At 34.6% G+C, this 23,299-nt stretch overlaps 2 protein-coding genes across 3 annotated transcripts in view; one reads left to right on the forward strand and one right to left on the reverse strand.

Annotated features, from left to right (window-relative positions):
* Nucleotides 1–7,497: 7,497 nt before the first annotated feature.
* Nucleotides 7,498–23,299, forward strand: part of cdhr1a (cadherin-related family member 1a) — a 35,439-nt gene continuing 19,637 nt past the window's right edge. The window contains exon 1 of one of the 2 annotated variants that reach the window (XM_059566131.1): nt 7,498–7,622. In XM_059566131.1, the coding sequence (XP_059422114.1) occupies nt 7,508–7,622 (115 nt within the window). In that variant the 5' untranslated portion in view covers nt 7,498–7,507. The remainder of the gene's footprint in view (nt 7,623–23,299) is intronic. The other variant, XM_059566129.1, reaches the window with a different exon arrangement.
* The window catches only part of chst3a (carbohydrate (chondroitin 6) sulfotransferase 3a), a 6,560-nt gene continuing 4,827 nt past the window's right edge, over nt 21,567–23,299 (reverse strand). Inside the window, exons 2-3 of the mRNA XM_059565505.1 lie at nt 23,277–23,299; nt 21,567–23,192 (exon numbers count right to left, since the gene is read on the reverse strand). The exon at nt 23,277–23,299 is cut by the window's right edge and continues 163 nt beyond it. Of these exons, the coding sequence (XP_059421488.1) occupies nt 22,028–23,192; nt 23,277–23,299 (1,188 nt within the window). The 3' untranslated portion in view covers nt 21,567–22,027. The remainder of the gene's footprint in view (nt 23,193–23,276) is intronic.

The following is a 23,299-nucleotide window of genomic DNA, read 5'->3' on the forward strand; positions in this document are numbered from 1 at the left end:
ACTCTTTCAGAACAGGCACGACATGAAGAGCGACAGTGCTGTCGATGCAGAGGCGAGTCGGGTCGGGGGGTATTTGAGAGGGGTTGCTGGAGAAGTGTGGGCCCACCTGTCACTGATTATCCCTCCTGTTAAAGGGTTTAGTCTTGACCTCTCCTCCTATCTGCCCCTCACCACTAATCTGTTCATTGCCACCGGCAACAAAGACTAAGAGTTTTGAAGGGGTCCGTGCAATGTGGCAGTATCTGAGGCGTGTGTATGTGTGAAATATGTACACTGAACTGTGTGTGTAACCGTGAGTGTGAATAAAGGTGACTGTGTGGCCCACCAGAGCGCTAGTTGTGAATGGCTACATCTTGTTAGTAACATATGGCTTCATTTTTTCTCTTTTACTAGTGAATTCCTGTGCTTTTTTAACCATGTAGAGAGGCATAATAGACAGGACATCACCCTTGACCCTTACTGTATTATGGTGGGCCTACAACTGAAGAATGTTTGGAAGGCTTCATTATTGTTGAAGTTCAAAGTGCAGTTCTTTGTTTAAAACCTTTTAAGTAAATTTGGGGGTGAAATTATAGAATGTATTTTGTGAAAATATAATTTATAAATTAGAATTTATCATATAATATTTAGAATTACATCTTTCCTACAAAAAAATAAATAAAAAAATACCTGTGCCAGTATAGTGACCAAAAAACTTGTTTTTCCTAGATTAGATAAAATGAAGAACAAAGAGCCTTTGCATCATTCTCTAGCTTCTAAGATCTTCTCAGTCTTTTTTTTTTTTTTTTTACTGAAAGTCACACATATTTATAATGCTGCGCTGAGCTACCTACCTCATTATTTGGTAAAATTCAATCAATTAAAATAATTGTTTTATACTTAGATTTGAATAGAATTTTCTACTATTTATTTTACTTTTATTTGGCCGTTAAATCCAAGAGTAAGTAAACCTCCAAGTCCAAAATTCTTCTAGAATAGACTCATTCTGCTCCTAATCTTCACTTCCTGCATTTTTTTTTTTTTGTGGTACGTGTCCATTTATAATTGCTACTTTTGTTGTCCCTGCTATGCTGAATAAGCGTCTAAGATGTTAGCCACTTTTTAGCGACTTCCTTTGTTTTTATACACTGTAACTAACAGACACCCTCTGTTGTACTGGAAATTCCTCCTCTCACCATTTGTTTGAAGATTTTATGTATATTGTGTAATTTAGTGGTTTTACTTCCAAATCTGTCCTGGGATTGAGAGAACACCTTTCTATTTTCGAAGCCCACTTTAAAAATTCACTCACTCACACCCTTGTGTTGTTCCAAACCTGTATAACTTTCTTCCTCTGTGGAACACACATTAAAATGGTTTAAGAATCAAAGTGGGATGACCACTGACTTCCATTGACATTAAAAATATAAAAAAATTACTTGTTTTATGCTCCACAGAAGAAAGTAAGTCAAAACGAGGGTTAGTAAATGATTACAACATTTTGGGTGAACTTCTTTTCCTTCTGGGAGGGATGAGACAATCCATGTTTTAATATCTACCTTTTGTATTTGTGCAAAATAAATAAATAAATAATGAATAAATAAATACATAATAATACAATAAAATACATACAGATTTGTAATTGAATTGTTTGTGGTGTTCCAATAAAAAATGCTATAAGTTATGAATAGCATGAAGTCATTGCTATATTAATTCGCTAGGAAGCTGTAAAAGTCAGTTAGTTGTGTGTTTATTAGTTTGTGACAGGCATAAAGACATGTAGATTAATTCATGACCCCAAGAAAAATTGGACAACAATTACTGCCAAACGTGTCTGTCAGAGCAGAAAAGTAAAGGTAGCAAAAAGATGACAAGAATACATGCTCAATTCATTATGTGTATTAATGAAGTTCTGCTTGATTACTTGTAGGTGACATTCAACGCCAGTGTTTTTTATTTCACCTGACATAATGGACACTCACACGTAAATAATTGAATCTTCAATGATGAAGCATAGTAACATTTTGAGTTTTATTAATGTCCTCACTGATAGGTCTAGTAATTAAACGCAGTGCAGTCATTGGTCATAATTAAACTATTAAGCATCTCAAGGTTTGACCTTTTCGCCTCTGACCAACAGTTAAAGCAAATGTAATGACTCAGAGAAACTTGTTTGTACAGGCATGGTGAGGTGACCTTTTAGTGGCATAGGACAGTGGGTTTATGAGGTTTATAAATAAAAATATTGAATTATTGAGCAGAGAGGCTTTTACTAAATAGTTTTAATATAAAACTCTTCAGTATTTTTTAATGATTAGAAATTATAATTATAAATTATATAGTAATATATATATATTATATAAACATATTTGTAACATATATTCACTGTGCTGTGATGCACATAATATATAAATGTGTTTAAATATTGTAAATATTGTTATATATATATATATATATGAATATATATGAATATTTTTATATAATACAATTTTTAACAAATTTTAACAAATATTTGAGCTAGCTATATATATATTTAGAAAATAATAAGTTTTGTGTGTGTGTGTGTGTGTGTTTGTGTGCGTGCGTGTGTGCGTGAATGTACGTGTAGATGGATAGATGGATAGATAGAACTTTTTTACTCTCCCATTAATTCCAAAGTATCATTTTGAATTCTTGAAGGTAAACTTAAAAATGAGCGCTGCTTTGAATCTTGCAGCACCGTCTTTCCTCCATTTCTTCTTATTCCTTCGGTCCAGTAAACAACATCTGCCATTCCATTTGCCCACCTTATACTGTAACCTCTGTCTAGTATAGTTAAGTGAATGCACAATGGAGGGTAATGATCTTCTACTAATGTCTGCTATTACCAGCACTCTCACAGTGATAGATTAGAGTAGATACCTTGTATATTTCCCAAGGCCGCTGTTGTCTAATGTGCTTGCATTAATGTTTTTCATGGAATGTTTTTGGTCTTTTTTCTGTTGTTTATTTAAGGTTTTAATCAATGAACTGAATTAGGATGCTTGCAGTGGTATTTGAGTATTTTTCTGAGGACATCCGATTTTTTCACATTATAGGATTGGGCTGTGTTAAGCTGTTGATAAAGATAATTGCCCTCGACCCCCGGCTGCATTAGCTTTATAAGTATGCCACTGTGGCCGAGCCGTAGATCAGCCTCTTGCATGCAGATCAGGGCTGGATCAATATGACACTACATCCTGACCCCGAGACCTCAGGTCAATACTCCTTAAATCAGCGCGCTCAGAATTAGCCGTCATCAACCTCAGTTAATGGAGATGCTTCATCCATGCCAGTGAACTGAATGGCAGTGGAGTTTTTGTTGTTGTTGTTGTAGCAGCCCTTCCAGAATGCTGTGTTCCTATTTGAAATCTGATTTAGAATTTTTTGTTTGTTTGTTTGTTTTAACTGTCATGGCAGTTCAGTTAAAGTAGGATATGTGTCTCATCTGATTTTGGCATCTATATTTTTTCCCCCAAAAAACATGTTGAGAATATTTTCATTGTGGCTCCAAGCATTTCCTTAGGGAAGTAGTATTAAATTCAAAATATGATGCACTCTTTGAACTCATTTACTCATGGTTACTGTTTAATCCACAGGCGTTTCATTTACACTGGTGAGTAGGAGAAGTCTGAGGGATATTGTTTCCCTGAGGAGATCATTGACTAAAACACTTTGCGTTCCACTGTATGTAAGTCATTTTCAGAGGTTATAACCCAGAGCCGGTGAAGGAGAACACAATTGCTTTTATGGTCCGAATCAAAAAGTCTTTTCAAGTTTGCTTTCATGACTTGTACCTCTCATCTTTAATATTTTACTGTTCTGTGTAAAAAAAAATTGCGCTTACAACAACTAGACATATTTACACTTTGAGTGTTTAATTTCTTGGACTTCTTCTTTTTAGATAAACATTTGAAAAAAGCCAACTGATCAACAAGTGCACAGGATTATTCCTGCCTCACTTAGACTTCCCCGCAGGTGAACAGATCTGAGGGCAGCCATGCGGACCCTGCTGCTGCTCAAACTGACCATCACAATCCCAGCCACAGCTGAGACTTTAACTGAGCAGCACAAACTGTTTTCTCAACAAAGGGATTGGCTCAAACAAATGTCATAAGCCTTTAATGAGAGAGCTGATCTCTCTAAAACCTACTTCTATTCACAGGCCCTATAGCCATTGGAGTCAGTGAGACCAAACAGAGGCTCTCTCTCTTAGCAACCCACTGCAACCAAGCCACATGACAATGCAGGTCAATTAATTTGTTTAAAAAAGTGGGAATCCAATTAATGTGTATCAAGCTGGCATTTTTGCATGATGATAGCTCATTAGTGGGGGTGTTTTGCTGGATTATCCCCCCCTCATTAAAAGGCTGTCTTTCTCAGTAGGGCTTTAGGCAGCAGGGAGGGGATTCTTTATGCAACAGGTCTGAAACAAAAACTCTATGTTATCCTCATTTAACGGATTTAACGGTGTTGAATTTTTAAATGGCTTGGGCAGATGCCTTTTGACAGGGCACTGCAATTCACATTCACTTTCACACTGTTCCTAAATTACAGAGGGGCATTTAGTAAAAAAAAATGGAAAGCATACTTTAGTGTACTTAATCTGTAACTAGTGTGGACTTCTTCAAAACTAAGTAAAACGAATTGATCTACCCATGTTTGGTAATTTTTGTGACATCACATCATGGAAAGCTGCTATAAAAGTACAGAAACCTACCAATGAACTGCAAACCAATGTAGATGATCAAGTCCAAAATAATATTATACCACAGTGAAAAACAAAAAAAAAACTGTTACTAAATTTACCAAGAAAGCTAACTGAAACCAACATCACAGCGATGTGTAGGAATGCATTTTCTTTTCTGTCACTGCTTTACACATCCTTTGCAAATGATTAAATGCCATGTAATGCACTGAATTAAACATGAATGATAAGTATAAAAGCTAAAATGGTATTTTCTTCCAAACCAAATAACCAAAACCAAAGTGCATATTTTGTCAAGTAAATGTATACTAAATATATCTCATCAATTTAAATGATACTCACTTCATTATTGAACATATAGGGTATTTTAGCATTTTTCACATTTTGGTCAGTTGTTTTTAGTTTGTCTCTGAGTAGAAGATTGATATCCTTGCCATAACTTCACTTTAATCTTGTTTGAGGCAAAAATTCAAGTGGAGTGTGTCTAGTTGTTTCCGAGATTACTTCATCTTTCTCTCTGCAGCCACTTCCGCCTTTGTCCTCTGGCATTCAATGTCCCATTACCCTTCACAAGCAGCTAGTTTCTGCTGTTTGCCCAGTGCTTTCCACTGAGGCCAACATCACGGCGATGTGTAAGAATGCCTTTTCTTTTCTCTCATCGGTGCCCTCCTTTACAAACTTTGATTAATTGATGATTGTTTGTAGTGTTGGCCATTTTTGTTATATTCACCGCCAGAAGGAAATTAAATAATAAAGCTTTTAGGGCAGTCTGTTCTTGTCTAGGTCAAGTGTTTGTTTTGACCCATGTTTTTTTTTTTTTTAGGAAAATCCTGTGTTAGTATCATGTGACATGTTCAGGGAACTGTGAGAAGGACAATTAGTCCAAAGTCATGCGGTGTTGGGAAGTTACTGATCTTGGGCACATGATTTAGGTCACCAGGACAGGGTTTAAAGTTCTTGTTCTTAGAAATGGTGAAATAGAAATGGGTTGTGCTAGTTCTATCCTGAGCTTTCCTGTAAGCTACCGTCACCCGTGCATCAAGCCACACCCATAATTCAACCCATTTGTACATTCATAATTGTTTTAATTAGTTTTTAGTTCCTTTTCCGTTTTTCCCCTATTTTTCCATCATGTTCAACAAACAATCAGTTATCAAATCAAATTGCTTCCAATGGTTTATAATTGAAGTCAGTAATTATAGCCTTAGAACATTAAAAAGTAGTTTTGTATATTTGTATAATATGTGCCCTGAACACTATGCAAAATATAAAACGGAGTGTCTATTTCATGAGGGTATCAAAGTTTAGATTAATTCAGCCTCAAGTCATGGCAAATGTTAATTGTCAACGAGTAATGATGAAGTGGGAAAATAATTAGGAATATGTTAATCATAGTGTTTACTATGCAACCCAAAGCATCCTTATTTTAGCCTTAGATTGCACTGAATGTTTTCCCCCATACATAATTGATCTTTATTGAAAATGTATAATGTGCTTGGAATTTTTTTACAACAATCTGTTTCGACAGGAAGTAAGCTCTTTTGTTTGTTTGTGCAGTAGTAATTGAACTGTGTTGTTGACCCACCAATCCCCTCTTAAAGACAGTCTGACACATCACAGCATAAAAGACTGCTTCTATTACTTCCTGTCTAATCCTTAAGGTTAAACATAGAGCATCAGCACGTGGTACGATTACATCTGTGCAATGTTTTCCCCTTTTTTTTTTTCCTTCTCTGAGTATTAAGCCATTTATCCAATTCCAAAAAAAGTGCATTTTATTCTATTCTGTTTTATATGTTATTTATTTAATGTATTTCCATATTTAAGTTTTTCCAGTTATACCATTCCCTCCACATTTCTTAGATTTAAAATGCTGTAGAAAGAATGTGTTCATAATTGTATCATCTTTTATAGATGGACAGTATAATGGCAGGAAAAAAAATCTTTAAAAGAAAGATGTTCAGTAAAAGCTGACTTTTTATTTTGCAAGTTAATGCTGTATTTATTTGTTTATTTATTTATTTTTTTGGCAATATTTCCCTCTCGTTCATCTCCTCATCATCTATTCTGTGCACCCAGGCGTATACACTGACAAATGTCTCGAACAGTAGGTATTTACCTAGCATAGAAAAAGAATGTTAAGCATTTCCAATACTTAAAGCATTAGGCAAATCTATAAATGATGTTAGTTATTTTCAAGTCTCTTTTTCTGATTGAATAATTTAAGAACCATGGTTGTTTTATGTACTGATAAAATGATGTGATTTTGGGTTAATGTTTTAAGGGTTTTAATGCTTTCAGACATACTGTAATAGATGTAGAGTTTCACAGGGCTACATTCCACCTATATATAGGCCCTTCAGACTGGTTGGGTTATAACCCTAAAAGTAACCGCTGATATTTAAGCACTGTTTTTATCACACAGACCATATATATCCATTTCGAAATCAGTTTAGACTCTAGCAACTAGTCTAACAGTAGCCGTGAGGTTAAATCCTTTTCATTCATTCCCTGTAATATACTGAAACACAGTACAGTATGGCAGTGCATCGGGGAGTTTGATTTCAAACAGATACTGACCCCAACAATGAACAGATTTAATCTGATTAGAAAGCGGCAGTCCCTGTAAAGTAGGGTGCTTGTGCGGGACCAGCCAGTGAGTTTACCCACTCATGCCATCTGTTAAGAGGCTGCTCCAAAGTTCAGCTTGGATTCACAAGCCCCAGGAGTTCTACCAGCTTGCTTACTTCTCCTGTCCGCTGGATCGTGGCGCGTGCGCGTATGTGTGTGGGTTATGTTTGTATGTGTGTACGTGTGTTCATGAGTGCATGTCTGGACCCACCTCTGCTCCACATACCAAACCGATTGTCCCTGCATTCACACAGACAGGTAGGAGGCTGGCTGTCTTCAGAACAGGGTAAGCCTGCCGTGATACAGCATACTGTAGAATATCTGAACCACGGTAACATTATTCTGAGAGGAAGTTTCGTTTTATTCGCTTTCGGTGTATTTTTTGTTTCTCAGGTGGTTCAGATGAATTACACTTTTCACTCTTGCTTTGAAGAACAGCGTTGTTTGTGGCCTTTAGTGCAAAAAGTCAAAGCAAAGTCTCTCTTGCCCTGTCATTCTCTGATGTATAGCGCCACCATCATGCTGAGACTGACTAATGAAATCTTTGACAATGCGTTAAGGCCGTATACTGTATGTTTCAAGTCAAGTTGAGCCTCTGCCCTCTTTTTTTTTTTTTTTATTTACAAACCGCTGATAATCACCTCTATTCACAGAGTAGATTTATAGGCGCATTATTTAATTTTTGACTGAATTTATTATGCAGAAGAAATGCAGAACATATTTTTATGTTTTGGAATGCTTTCAAGAGAAGTGACGAACAGAACTAAATATGTTATAGACTATGCTTTTGGCAGAAATATTATTGTTTTTTACACTTTTAAAGAAGCAATCTAGATGCAATTCACTACATTAATAATGAAATAATTTACTTTACATGGAGGATTGCTTTGGAGGCTGTAGAGATAGGGTTTGAATTATTAGTCTGTGTTGGAAATATGTCTGGATAAGGTTAATAAATCAGAATGGATCTAAAACTGTTATCTCTTGTACATAATGTACAAGGTACTGTAGTATGTACTGTCTTTTATATATATATATATATATATATATATATATATATATATATATATATATATATATATATAAAACACTTAAAATTAGCGCAGTAGGCTCATGATTTAACATCTATATTTTGGATTCCTTTGACTCTCCCCTGGGTTTTTGGGTTAATAGATAACCGCAAACAGCTTGTTGAAAAATGATTTAGTATGACCCACAAAATCATTAAAAAGTCTAGCCGTACCCATACAGTACATACTTTACTATTGAAATGCTTTGGGGTTGTGTGATTGAATTTCTGACCTTTATGTGAAATGAGCATTAGGGTTTTTTTTTCTGTTTTGCCGTTGAGACAAAGCTCACAACTTGACTTGTGTAATATGCAGTGTGTAGAAGATAAGGGTGGCCATTTTAGACATACCATTTATGAATGACGTGCTTTTAGTGGCAGATAACTTTTGTAGGTATTAATAGGAATCTAAAGTAGGAATTTCTATATAATATATATGATATGTAAATATTATATAAATTCCTACCTTGAATACCTATTAGTTCATATACATAATTTAATTCTAATAATAATAATAATAATAAATAACTGATTCATCTTAACTCCAGGTTGTAATGTTTGCTGTACAGAATTTAGAAATATGTTTTCGCTTACATTGCAATTCCAGTTGTAACTGTTTTGCGTTATTGCATTGTTGTATGTGTTTAGTGTTTTTTTTAAAGGTACTTGCATATTAATTATGATAATGCTATAATTCTAGTGGAATATAGAAGAGAGAGAGTCAGTAAAGAGTCATTCGGTCAGTAAAGTGTGAGTCACTGGATTGAAGATTTGAGGGTGACTGTAGGAGACGGGATGGCGGGGAAAGTTCGGAGAGGAACCTGGCAGGGCCCGCCAATCAATCGCAAAGTTCACATTAAAAAGTGCTGACAGCAGTGGGAGAGAGAGTTCCCACTTTCATCTAGCTCGAGACCTCCAGCTAACCTTCACGTCACACTTTTCCTCTCAAGACCTTCTTTCTTTATTAAATTGTGTTGCATCCCACATAGGAATTCAAGGCACCGCCTGCTTTGTCACTTATCACAAAACTTTTGACTCCGTGCATTTTTCATATGAAAAACAATTCATATGATAGCCTTGAACCAGGGCCTTCTTTTGTTTTTGTTCAGCCCACACACACCACTCCAGTTCAAAACCCCTTTGCTTAATTGAGTTTGCTGATCAAAAGCTAGAATCTCTACTGTAGATCTCTAAAATTATTGTGTGTATGTGTCTCAGTATTTTTTTTATTTTTTTTTACATTTTAATCTGTATCTTTTCTGTCTTGTTCACAGCAAAATTAGTTTGTCTGGGTTGAGTTGTTTTATATCCTCATCTACACTAATTTTCCAGTTCTTTAGTTTAATGTGACTGAAGGGAAGAACCAACAAGAAACTCTGAAAATCTCAAATGTATAATGTATTTATTATGGTTTATTTTTATGTCATATTTCTTTAATTGCTTTCTAAAGGTGAGCTTGGCTCTTGTGTTTCTTTACAAAGTCTAGATCAATAATTTATAGCATTAACATATTATTTGTAAGGATATCACTAACAGGAGTATAAATAAAGTCAGTATTATAAAGTACTGGAAATACATATGAAATATTGCAAATATCTTATTAATTATTTAATTAAAAAAAAAAGAAAAAAAAAGATATATCTTATTTTTAGGTACAGGATAACTTTTTTCTTCTTCTTAAAACAGCATTTCAGCATTTTTTACAAAAACGTATTGAACTTCATCCTTTGGCGCTTAAGCTCGATTAGAGTGATCTGCAGGAAATGTTGCTTACCAGCCGGTAACTTCTACTTAAACAAAAATGAGAAAACAGTCTTTTGGTGCCCCTTAAGGCAGTATGAAGGCCAAGGGTTATGTCAACATGACTATATATTTAGCTCTCTGTCTTTTTAACTAGTATTGTATATTTAATTTTGCTAGTTAACTTAAGCTTTAAAACTAAAACAAAAAAAGAGAATGAAAGAAATGCATACAGTGAGAGTTAGTGTGTTTATCTTACCATAAGCATATTTGCATATAAATATCTGTTTAGGACCAGCTTCAGAATTACTTCAGACAAACCACATATCTTAAATAAGAATCTACAGTGCTAAACTGACTCTTATATTAAAACACGTTATAAAAAAATGGAGAAAAGTGCTGTGCTACAAACGTTTCAAGTCAGTTATTAACAAGACTAGTCTATGAAGTTGTTTTTGTCAAGGGCCAGGAGAGAATATGCGTTATATTATAGACATTTTTGGTTATTTACTTTTAATATGTACGTTTCTTTCTTGTTTCTTGATAGTATTTTTTTTTACATATTTACTGCCTAGCTAAACATGATCGAGTATATATTCAAATTCAAGCAAGAATTTGGGCCAGCGTTTGAAAAAGGAAATCGCTGGAGTTGCAGGAAATACTGCCATCAGGTGGTGAAAATGTACTACAGCAACAATACTGTATGGCACATATTTTTCAAGATTAAAAATATTTTAGTTACAACGTTAAATGTACACTGTTAATGTGGTTTTTATGTATATCTAAATTTATTTATATACATTATATACATTATTAAATATGGTTATGTAGGCATTAAATTAAACAGTGCTCTTAATTCAATGTATTTCATAAGTTAAGATTTTTTCTCTCTCTAACATCTTCACCATATATCTATAAAGATAGATTTAATTGTATAATGTGCTTTATTTAACATGGCTTATCTTAACTGCTCAGGAAGGATTTTGTGTATAAAATCTCCATATATTTAGTTTGCGTGGCTTTTGTATGACAAGAAAAAATATTGATATATTGAATATATTGTATATTTCAGATATATTTTTGGCTTTAGCACACATTTCCTCAGTGCACTTAACCTTGCTTCAATGAGGCGGTCACTTTAGTCTTGTTACCTGTAAAATATGTCTTCTTTTTCTCTCTTTTCCCTGAGCCCCCTACAAGCTGTCAAGTCTACACAAAGGAAGGAAGTAGGATATTAAGTTGCTGAGCTTTGCTTGTGTGCTGTGTTTATTTGCTGAGAGATTACACTGTTTATATGTGGGGTGGCTGGAATCTGGTCAGGTGTCTCCTCAGGGCTAAAGAGGCAGGTCGGGAGCTAGAGATGCACTGTTGACACTGCAATTAAGAATGAAAGTTTAACTGGAATATTCACTGCGAGTAAGTGGCTGCCATCAATCATTCTGGGAAAAAGTGTATGTATACACTCAATGCCCAGTGGTGTTTGTGGCGGGAGAAACAAGATCCTGCTCTTGGAAGTGAGCTTGTGTGAGATGATATTTGTTTTCATATACATATTCAAAGGACATATAAAGGACATATACATTAAACCTTTCAGTTAAAAACTAACTGTTATTAATATAGATTTTTGTGTGTGTGTGTTTTTTTAGTTAATTTACCAAAAGTTACTGACAACTAAACTAAACTAGGTTTTTTTTTAGATTAGACTTGTGGTGCATTTTAATAAAATCCTTTTCCTGACTGAAATGTATCTTGTGCAGTCAGTAATAAGTGCTGTAATAAAATAAATTTTTTTTCAAGAAACATTTCTTATTAAAATCTGAAACAATAGCTTTTTGTAACAGTGTTACACAAAAAATTCTTGCCATTCTTCCTCTATCATTGTAGCAGCATCATCAGAAGCTAAAAATGGCCAGTTGCCCGGGCCTGCTGTCATTGGATTTTGATTGATCACCATAAAAAAAAAAAAAAAAAAAAATATATATATATATATATATATATCTGTTGCTGACTGTGTAGAAAGTTGATCCTGTAGACCGGAACCCATGTGAAAAATTGAGGGGAAATATGTGAGCATCTGACTTATTATCTGTAGGAGTAAAAACACAGTTAACAGCCCTGCTAGTGCTGTATATAACCTGAGGCAGTATAAACAGCGGAAGTGCCGGGATACTCTCCCTCAGTCCTGGTCTAGCCCCTGTCCTGGCTCCACTGTCTCACTGATGGGAATAGATTGAAGTTTTTGCTTGACATGCTATCAGAATGAATACAAATGTGTATGTGTTTTGTTTTGAATCGTCAGCAAATCGGGTCTTCAAGGTCAAAGAGGCTGCCTGTTTTTTCAGGGTGTAATTCTCAGTATATCTGTATTCTTGCTTCATGTTGCAAAAAGGAAATAATTTAACTTGGCAAGTGCATTTGAAACTGTCGCGCTGTGAAAGAGGGTAAGAAACAAAAGCATTTGCTGAATGAGATTTCCTCTTCTAGCTCTGTCATTTCATTGTATTTCTTCCTTAATTAAAACAGTCACAAGTTTCACTGAGCTGGATATCAAAGCCTGCGACATTTGGAAATGGGCTTGGTGAAGTGTGCTTTCTTACATGTCAGGAAACTTTACAATTTGCGTACTGACATTCCCTGTGACTTGTAGAAACGAGAACTAAACTTCAGATTTTCCCATTATCAATCCCTTAGGAGCGCTGATCATCTGCATGTCAATGTACACACCAATTAGGGTCTGATTTCATTTTGATTTGGAGACAACAACAATAACGTGTTATTATCAGTGACAAGAAAAGAAAGAAAAGTGTCCCAAGAGTATGTTAGTATAAGCCAATTATTGTTTTAATCGTATATAATAAAGCTTTTATTAGAGAGTTTAAATAAACGAGTACTAATTGTTAGAAATGCGAACTATTTATTTATTAAAGTATTATAGAGATGCCAGTTTTAAATAATATATATATATTTTTTTACATTTAAATATTTAATTTAGTTATTTGTTAAATTTTTGAATGTCTATTTATTAGTTTTATTTCAGTTTAAGTCTACTTAAGTTTTAGTTTTAGTTATTTTAGTACATCAGTTAAAGCTAAATTAAAATGAGAAATGTTGAATAGCAAGCAGAAATTATATATATATATATATATATATATATATATATATATATATATATATATATATATATATATATATATATATATACATATATATATATATATATATATATATATATATATATACATATATATATAATTTTATTTAGCATTTATTACAAGTAAATGCAATTTTTTAATATCTGTATAGTTTTTATTCATTTTTATTTCTGTTTAAGTCTACTTCAGTTTTAGTTGTTTCATTATTTAGTACATATAAGCTAAATTAAAATGACGAATATTGACTTGGCAAGCTGAAATAGTTTGAAAAAGTTTTTTTTTATTTAGCATTTATTAAAAGGAAAAAATATTAAATTATATTTTAGTTTTGTAATAACACTCTTATATGCACAAATTCAATTTTCTTTATTAGTGTGGGAACCCCAAATCATAATTTCTGCAATAAAAGTTGTTTTGCTTGCATTATAGATGAGTACAAGAAGGAGGTTCTCCGTGTCAGATAAATTGTGATGGATAGAACTCAGCGTATTACTTCAGATTGTGCTGAACGATGCATTAGGCAATGCTAGAACAATTAAAAATGCAATGTTAAGTTAGTGGGCTAATATGCCCTCTTTCTGAGGCTGGTGTGGGATTCCCTCACACACTGAGGCAAAAAAATGTCATGCTATCTGTTACGGAGAACATGAATATTACAAGAGTAGAACAAATAATCCAGAAGTTACTAATCATAGTTCAGGTCATTTGAGAAGGTTCTCCCAGAAGAATGACTGATGGGTCTGCGTTTACGAGGCGCTTTTGGATAGAGTGTCAGTGACGAATAAACTCTCCATTATTTATGTGTGCAAAGTCTTGACCTCACAGCATGCCACTAACCTTTAGAAGTCCTCTGGAACGTTTTTAAAAAAGGGAAACGTGATGCTCTTGTGGGAAACTGATGTACATCTGTCCCTGTTTTCCTTTTTTGGTTTACGTGAGGATTTCTGGAATTTCCCTTTGATTAATTGATATTACAAATTCTCATTAGGACATTATTAATAAATGTTTTTTTTTTAAGTTCTTTTCAAACAAAGGTTACAAAAAAGTATGAGCAAAATCCAAAATTGAGAAACTTTTATGTTCAGAAACTCATTTGTAAATCTAGGTAAAGAGATTGACACGAGAATCAAACATAAGTCACAGGGTTATTATAGTTAACTAAAACTAAAACTAAATAAAAACCATACAAACTTTTGTTACCTGAAGTAAAGTAAACTCCACATTTTAAAAATCCCACTTCATTTCAGTAAGTTTACTAGACAAGTTTTCTCAGTTAGTAAAGGTATTTTTTTACTTGTAATAAATTTATTAAAACTAAATCTGAAATAAAAATGTATATTGATGTAAACTACATAGGCTATATATTAAACAAGCAAAACCTAATAAAAAAACACAACAAAATTATTAACTAAACATTAACTAATATTAAAATGAAAACAGAAAAATTAAACCTAATTCAAAATATAAAACTATAATTAACACTTGGAAAGCCATGGAAACAAAAATATTAAAGTTGAACAAATGTTGAATAAAAGCAATTGGATTGGGGATTAAAAGCATCACGTTTTGTCAAGAGTTAAATGATACAGTCTATTGGATGTTCAAGTATCTTACAAATTGTAATGCTATTCGATTTTTTTAATTCTTTAACTTCTTAGTGGTTACAAGTCCCCTTTTAGATTTACGAGCCGCAGGTTTTGCAGCACAATGGCAGAAGAAAGCTGGTGTAAATGATAGGGGGTTTATATTATCAGAGAACTGTGTAAAGCTTTTCCTCATTCAGCCAGACGCAGATGTCCAACATCTCACATTACAGTGGAATCCAAAGGGAAAGGTCCACAGCCCACAGGTAGATGATGGACAGCACGCCACTCCTGTGAGGGACCATAATAGACCTGACATGCCATTTTCCTGACAAGCTGCCAAGCATCTCCTTTACTTCTCCCAGTTTGCTTAATTAAAAGAACACAGCCGCATAGACACAAGCGTCAGTCCAACCAGTATTCATGAAGAGACAGCTCAATAAAGATTACTATGTAATAAAGACAATATCAATCTCACAATCTTCACACACATAAAAAACGATGAAGTTTTGTGTTGTTTTGAAGATATGGTCTTATGAAAGGAGTGATCAAATTCAGTTTTTAAAAGTTGCAAACATGTAGCCTACACTACCAGTCAAAAGTTTTTGAACAGTAAGATTTTTTATGTTTTTTTTTTTTTTTAAGAAGTCTCTTCTGCTCACCAAGCCTGCATTTATTTGATCCGAAGTAAATTTTGAAATATGTTTACTATTTAAAATAACTGTTTTCTATATTAATACATTTTAAAATGGATTTTGTTCCTGTGATTTCAAAGCTGAATTTTTAGCGTCATAAAAAAAATATTAAATGGAAAAACTTTACAATAATATTGTTAATAATAATAAATGTTTCTTGAACAGCAAATCACCATATTAGAATGATTTATGAAGGATCATGTGATACTGAAGACTGAGGTAATGATGCATAAAATATATCTTTTTAAAATTACATTAAAAAATATTCAAATAGGAAGTCATTATTTTAAAATAGTAAAATATTTCACAACATTACTGCTTTTGCTGTATTTTGGATCAAATAAATGCAGGCTTAGTCAGCAGAAGAAAATTCTTTAAAAATAATAAAAATCTTACTGTTAAAAAAAATTTGACTGGTAGTATATAAATTGGAGTTATTTGCTTTTACATCTAAATACAAATTCAAATCAAATGGCATCATCTTATAATAAAAATAAATCTCCCCGTGACCGACATCCGTAGTCCACTGCCATCAGATTGTGGGCTGGTCTGATTTGAGGACATGCTTGACCTCTCAGCGCTTGGTTTCTGCGCATCTCTTTAAAATATTCATAAGTGTCTTCCCTACATATGTCTTTCAGTGGGAGGGTTTAGAGGTGGGCCAGGGCTGCTTGGGGAAGCGCTGATGTTTGTCATTCCTCCTATCAGCACACACATGACCAAGCCGCTTGCTTTTAGCTTGTAATTGGTCTCCAGAAACCAAATCTCTCCAACCGCTCGCCCCAAGCTACCTTTATCAGAACTGGACGTTTAAAGAGATGCCGCAAAGAAAATAATCAAAAAGCATATTATCTGAGAAGAGGACATGAACCATCTGTGTTTGCACTGCCAGCTCATTCTGGGATGGAAATGTGAGCTGATTTGTATCTGTGTATTTTGATTGTTTGCAGTAATAATGAGAAGGACAGGGTCACTGCCACACATTCAAAGAGGCTGACTTCTGCCAAACTTGTAAACATTTTAAAGCGGTAGTGCAAATAATTTATGTATCAGTGACCTCGAATGCTAAAGAAAGAGTTCTAGCTGAAAAGGTCTAGCTGGAGCCCACACAAAACCTCTCTGTGAACAGAACGTTCCCTTCCATGACACCCGCTGATAGAGGCTGCTTCCTTTGGCATTAAATCACTCATTAAAGATCAGACATGAAAGTGCTCACAGAAAGCTACAATGTTTAGAGCTAATATGCCAAATAATAAGAGACGAACAACTCTTTCAAGAAAAGACGAGTGACGGTTATGGAAGAGGACATTGTCTGGATGTTTTTTTCATTATGACAGTGGTACCGAAGCTTGACCCCATTTTATTAGTTTTAAAAGGCAGCCACAGACCACGGAAATGCTTGTTAGGTCTTTTATGGTCTGCGGTCTTGAGGTTTCTTTGATCATTACTGTGACTTCTTTTCAGCCTCTCGAACAAATGACTAGATGTTGGTGAGTGTTTGAAATGAGCGTTTACAAATGTAACTATGTTTCCTCCTTACCAGAAAATACAAATTTACTTTCGGAATTAAATATAATTGTAATGATAACAAAGACTCATATTAAAAAGTAGCAAAAAGGACTAAAATATATTTGTTTATCTGACATTTTTAACATATCCAGTCAAATCAAAAATTATTCAGACATCAGATATATATATATATTTTTTTATTTATTTTTTTACTAGTGGGTGCAGGACACTATACATCATTTATGTAAGTGAGGATAGCAAAATAAAGTGAACTGTGACCCCACAATTCTTCATATATTAAAACTAATAAAAAATATTTAGAAACTTTGACCTGAAAATGTTTTGCTTAAGTGTTTTTTCTTTGATTGCTTTAGATTTTAAAGATTTGTTCTGACACAAAAAAGTTTCATTTAAAGTTTAATTCTTAATTCTTGTCATATTTTATTACCATTTCCTAAACTAGCGATAATGTGAGAAATGTTGAAGGTGTCTGAATAAATTTAGGTTTTTACTAGTATATGTATATATATAATACACACACATCCATCTATTTTAAGTGCTTTCTGCAGGGGATGCTGGGTATTAGTGCGGTGTGCCCATTAGGAACAGAGCGATAGGGCTGGGCAGCCCTGTCCACCATTAACTGCGGATTAGTGCTGGACCTCACACCCTTTGATGAGCGGTTTCTTTACATCCGCTCTACTGAAAGTTGGCAGGCAGTCACGCTCTTGCACACACACTTTTTCCAAACCTACTGTATTGAAAATACAAACGGTTTGTTTGTCATATTCATTATTCCATGAAACTGTAACTTGTTTGTGACAGACAATTCTCAATTCTCTGATTTGAGATTAACGATGCCACAAACGCTTAAAAGGAGTGTCAGTGTCAAAGCTTAACTTTTAAAATTTGTAGTAATACTTCTTTTGATGCATGTGTTTAAAGGAGTGAGGTTATTTTAAGAAGCTGACCTGTCTGATTCAGAACTGCTCTATTTTCGTGTGCACACTGCCCTCTACTGTCACAGAGCTTAAACAACTTGACAACCAGCATATGAATAGTGACAAGATGCTGAGGCATTAGGGCGTTTTCTAAAACTGAAGGGAAAAAAAGCATATTTTTTTACCAATTATAGTCAAACACCTGGGATACCAGAAGCTAAAGGCATAATGCAGAAGCATCTCCACAATAAAGTGGCATGGTACACTGCCATTTATAAGTTTGGTGGATTTTTAAATGTTTTTAAAAGGAGTCTCTTCTGCTCACCAGTTGCATTTATTTGACCGAAAGTAATCAGTAAAAACAGTAATATTGTAAAATATTATTATAATTTTAAATAACTGTTCATTATTTGAATATAAATTTAAATGATTCTTTCCCCTTGATGGTAAATCTGAATTTTCAGCAGCCATTACTCCAGTCTTGAGTGTCACACAATACTTCAGAAATCATTCTCATATGCTGATTTGCTGAAACCAGTTGTGCTGCTAGATTTTATTTATTTTTATTTATTAATTTATTTATTAGAAATCGTGATACATTTACTTATTTATTTATTTATTTTCAGAATTCTGTGACACTTGGTAAGTTCAAAAGAAAAATTTTCATTTAAAATACAAATCTTTTTTAAAATTGCCATTACTGAAATTTTGATCAATTTAATACATGCTAATTGAATAAATAATGAATTACTTGAAAATTATTTTTACTGATTTTTTAAAGTAGTGTACAATCTTAATGAACTGGTTCAGTGTACTTAATTTTTCTGAATGAAAAAAGTTCAATAATCTTTTATACAGTAAGAAACAAAATCCATTAGAAGAATAATATGAAAAAAATACTGTCATTTACTAACCCTTATGTCATTCTTAACTTTCTTTTTTTCTTTGGAACTTAAAAGCAGACGTGTTGGTAACCAAACAATTTCATTTCCCATTTAATTCTAGTTGATGAGCAAAAAATAGAATGGAAGTTAATGGGAACCAAGACTATCTATCAACATTCTGCAAAATATCTTCTTTTATGTTCTGTGGGGGAAAAAAGGCATAATGGTTTGGTTTTTGTACAAATGGTTTCATTTTTAGGTGGACTGTGACTTTAAATTTTTCTCATTGTGACGTTTAAAGGGTTAATCAATATTTACATTTTACATAATAATACATTTTATATATTTAAACAATATTATTTATATAATTATTGTATAATCTATACTTTATATACAGTTTGGGCAGTTATTTTGTTAATATTTTGTAATGTATTTCGAATATTGAGGTTGAAGGCACAACTGCACAATACACAATGCATCACAATACACTGTAATTAACAGCAATTTTAAGCAATATAAGTATTGAGATCATGAAGAATGAAAATTTAATCATTAAGAGGGTTTTCCAGGCCCTGTATTTATTGTTTGTTGATGGTGATTATTGGCATAAGCAGCTCTCACACCCTCTCTCTCTCTCTGGTCAAGCCACGTATTTCCCCCACTTTTCCAGTGCAGTTTTCAACCAGACACTAAAGATAAACATCAGCAATGAGACCCAAGATTGCATGACTAAGCAACAACTCAGAAAAATCCTGAAAGGGATTTTTTTTCCATAAACACATCCTATTTTTCCACCCTCACAAATAGCTTTTTGTCCGGTTTGAGACGTTATTTTTGCATTAATGAATCAATTCGAGTCTGTGGAATAATCCCTCTGTGTTGCATATGATTAGTCAGCTCAGGCTAGTAGGCCTCTGAGCCATAAACAGGCAGTGCTGTGTGCTTTAGAGACTGCAAGCTTTGGAAAGACAGTATGAAAGGCCTGTTCAACGGCCGTCTGTGCCCTAGTGTGGACAGAGCGCCACTTAGAAGGTGTGGCACATCCTGAGAGAGTGGAACACATGCATATACACATCGAGGCTGATTTCCTGTTGCCCTGACTGCACAACGCTCTCATAGTAGTCCCAAATCAGTCAAGAACGAGTAAAAGAAAAAATACTGTGACATTTGTTTTCATATGCCTTTTATGGCATGTATGAACATCAGAGATGTATTTGATATTGATTTGTGGAGAGGAAAAGTCCTGTGTCAATGAAACATGCATTTGCATATGTCCTCAAAATGAACTAGCAACAGAAGTCCTGCAGGTATAAATCACACTTTATGCTCAGCATTACAACATCGTATACTTAGAGAACTGATTTTTCAATTTGAAGTCAGCTTTCACGAAAGCTACGTGACGATCACAGCGCATACGCTGAAGCAGAGTGGCAGCTTCACTGTTTTGTCAATGCAAAATTTCCCTATGGACTCATTAAATCAGTGATTATGATTCCAAGGGACATTACAATAATGGTGGATCATAATAAACCCATATTTTGTGAAATACTAGTGTATAGACAGACACTCTGCTCTCTCTCGCTCCTTGCTTAACAGATGTTAGACTCTTGAGTGCACATTTATCTTATAGTGCCAGTGAATGGAATAGCTGATCTTAAATTATTTATTGTTGCAAACAGATAGCAGCAGTACAATTAAAGAGAAACATAAATTTGTGTTATTGTTCTGAGAAGCAACTCTTTCTGTGAAAAACAATGTGTTCTGCATGATGTGCTGCTTCCTTGCAGTGAAAATGAAACTTTAAAATAAAGCATGAAGATACTACTGTATCTCTTTTCAAAGAACCACTGTGTTGCTAATGCAGACATCTAAGCTTTGGCACACTAGAGCTCCATGGCCAGGAAATCCAGGAAATAGTTTGAGGGTGATGTGAATATTTAGATAAGATAACATTTGTCTTTTATTTGTGCAAAGAGACCATCTCTGGTTCTCAGTAAATCTGTTGAGATAAGATTTTAAAATTATGTGGGCAGAGAAAACATCACTGTACCCAGAATGTCTAGATTTCATATTTATGTAACAATATTTCACAGACGGTCATTCTAAAAATAAAACATATGTGATGTATGAAATAGCTTTGGAATTAGGGCTGTAGCTATTCAGCTATTTTAAGAATGCTTTGCTTTTCAAAAGTCTACCATTAATCTAGCCAGAAAATACTGGAAGGTCCTGAAGAAACTGCTGCTGCTTTTCTCGTTTAAGCCTGGTCAAAGAGCAGATGCTTTTGGAAAATTTTGGTGTTTTCTTCAGTATTTTGCCATTGTTGTTGTGTTATTTTACTTTCTTATATATATATATATATATATATATATATATATATATATATTTTTTTTTTTTTTTTTTTTTTGTGTGTGTGTGTGTGTGTTTTAAAAAGGTTTAAAATACTAAACAAATAAAAATGTGCATGGATGAAGGTCTATTCTGCACTTTTTAGAGAATAATGCTATAATTTTACTCTGGGATCACAGCTGGCTGTCAAAGGCTGCCTTTTATACTGACTGCCTTATCATACAGTGGATTTTTTTTTTCAGTTAATATCTTGTAATATCCAGATGCATTAAAAAAAATTCGATCTTACAGTAGTGAGAGATGACAACTCTCAAAGCCCAAACTCCTTTTGGGCTTTAATTTGCAATTTGAAATGACTCTGGTGACCACACATAACTTTAGCAGCAGCATAACACATAAGATGCCTGCTTGTTTTACTTCCCTTTTTGTGTAATAATGATCTTTTAGATTTTTTTGAGAAGAGGAAACACTGTTTCCAGACACACACAAATAAGCACATTCACAGGCACATTATGACTCATCTTATTAGTACAGATGATGTTTTTCATATGAAGGTATCTACAATCATTCACTCATAATTTCAGTTAGGCTTTGTTTAAATAATTCAGGTGAAGCATGCACAAGTACCTCAGTATAAGCAGCATCCCAGTGTGCTACAGTTTGCCAGTGTGCTGTGCATATTTTTTAGTCCACATATAAAAACAAAACCTTGTCACATTTCACGCTTGGTTTTCCTGTAACAATGTAAGCATAAAAATGTAATCTATGCCTAAATAAATTGTTTTTCTTCAAGCAAACTAAAAGATCTGTTCAATAGTGTCTGTTCACTGTCTACAAACCTATACCCAAAAAGTTTCATGGTTGGCCCACAAACTTTCTGTACAACTTGGGCCAGTTTGAACGGTATACTAAGCCGCCATTTCTCCACCTGTTCTGAAGAGTTTTTTTGGGTGGAATACACGCCACTTGCCTCGGTTGATGCATGCGTGCTTTTGAGGATCCAATCCCGTGCTTGTGTCGTCATCGGAATCCCTGTGAAATTGTACATTTCTGCTGCTTTCTGCATGGGGTACCTGGCGATATCCTCATAACGTACTAGCATATAACGGTTTTTCAGCCATTTCGGCTGACTCAAGCCCAACTCGGCAGAGATGCGGATATTGTTACAGTTTCCTTCGAGACGTTTGACCTCTTCATCCTCTATAGGAATGTCTCCATTCACTGCCCAGCTTTTCCAGTTCTGGTACTTACTGGCAAAGGCCACCATCCTTGATGCCAGTATGGCTCGAGGGTCTCTTACCAGCTGAATGAGTGTCATATCCAACCGAGGGTCCTCTACTAGAGAACGAAGTGTGTCTAACTGTCGGACCCTCACTGTTTTGATCACTCTGTGCTGTTTTCCAAAGCAGACCTCAGAAGCCAAGGTCAGATTGAGCGGCCCGCATCGTCTCGTCTTGCAGTGGTACCTCTCAAAAACGTCTTTTGCAACCGGAGAGCAGACTTGCTCCTCGCACAGGGCCTTGCTGGACTCTCTGCGGAACAGAGCAGGGGTGACGTGGTCCTGTGGAGGAGGGCTGATGAAGCGCTCCAACATTGAGAAGTTACACAAGAAGAGATGCTGTAGGACATCTCTGTATACCCAAACAGAAGTGCTTGCATTTGTGCCACTCGAGCCAATCGATAGCATCCTCTCCACGTGCCAGAGTGGCTCAAAGAGGTAAAACATGTTTCCACCCTGTTGGTTGAAGAACTCGCCCACGAAGGAAGATCCTGTGCGAGTGGTAGCCATCAAGAGGATGTGCTTTCGGCCAGCCTGAATGCCGTCCTCTGGATAGGAACTGTTGTCGTCCATTACTACCAGAGTGCTGGAAGCATTGTAGGGCCCTGGAGGCTCTGTCTGTGGGGTCCGTATTAGTGTCAGCTTGTCTGAGACCCTGTACATTTTAAAAATGATGTCAAATTAAAACATTTTTAAAAAACATTTCAATAAATATTTGTATTTTGGGGGGTGTATTCACCTTGAAATAATGTTGTTTTCTTT

The sequence above is a fragment of the Carassius carassius genome, chromosome 14, assembly GCF_963082965.1.
Source record: "Carassius carassius chromosome 14, fCarCar2.1, whole genome shotgun sequence".
NCBI lineage: Eukaryota > Metazoa > Chordata > Actinopteri > Cypriniformes > Cyprinidae > Carassius > Carassius carassius.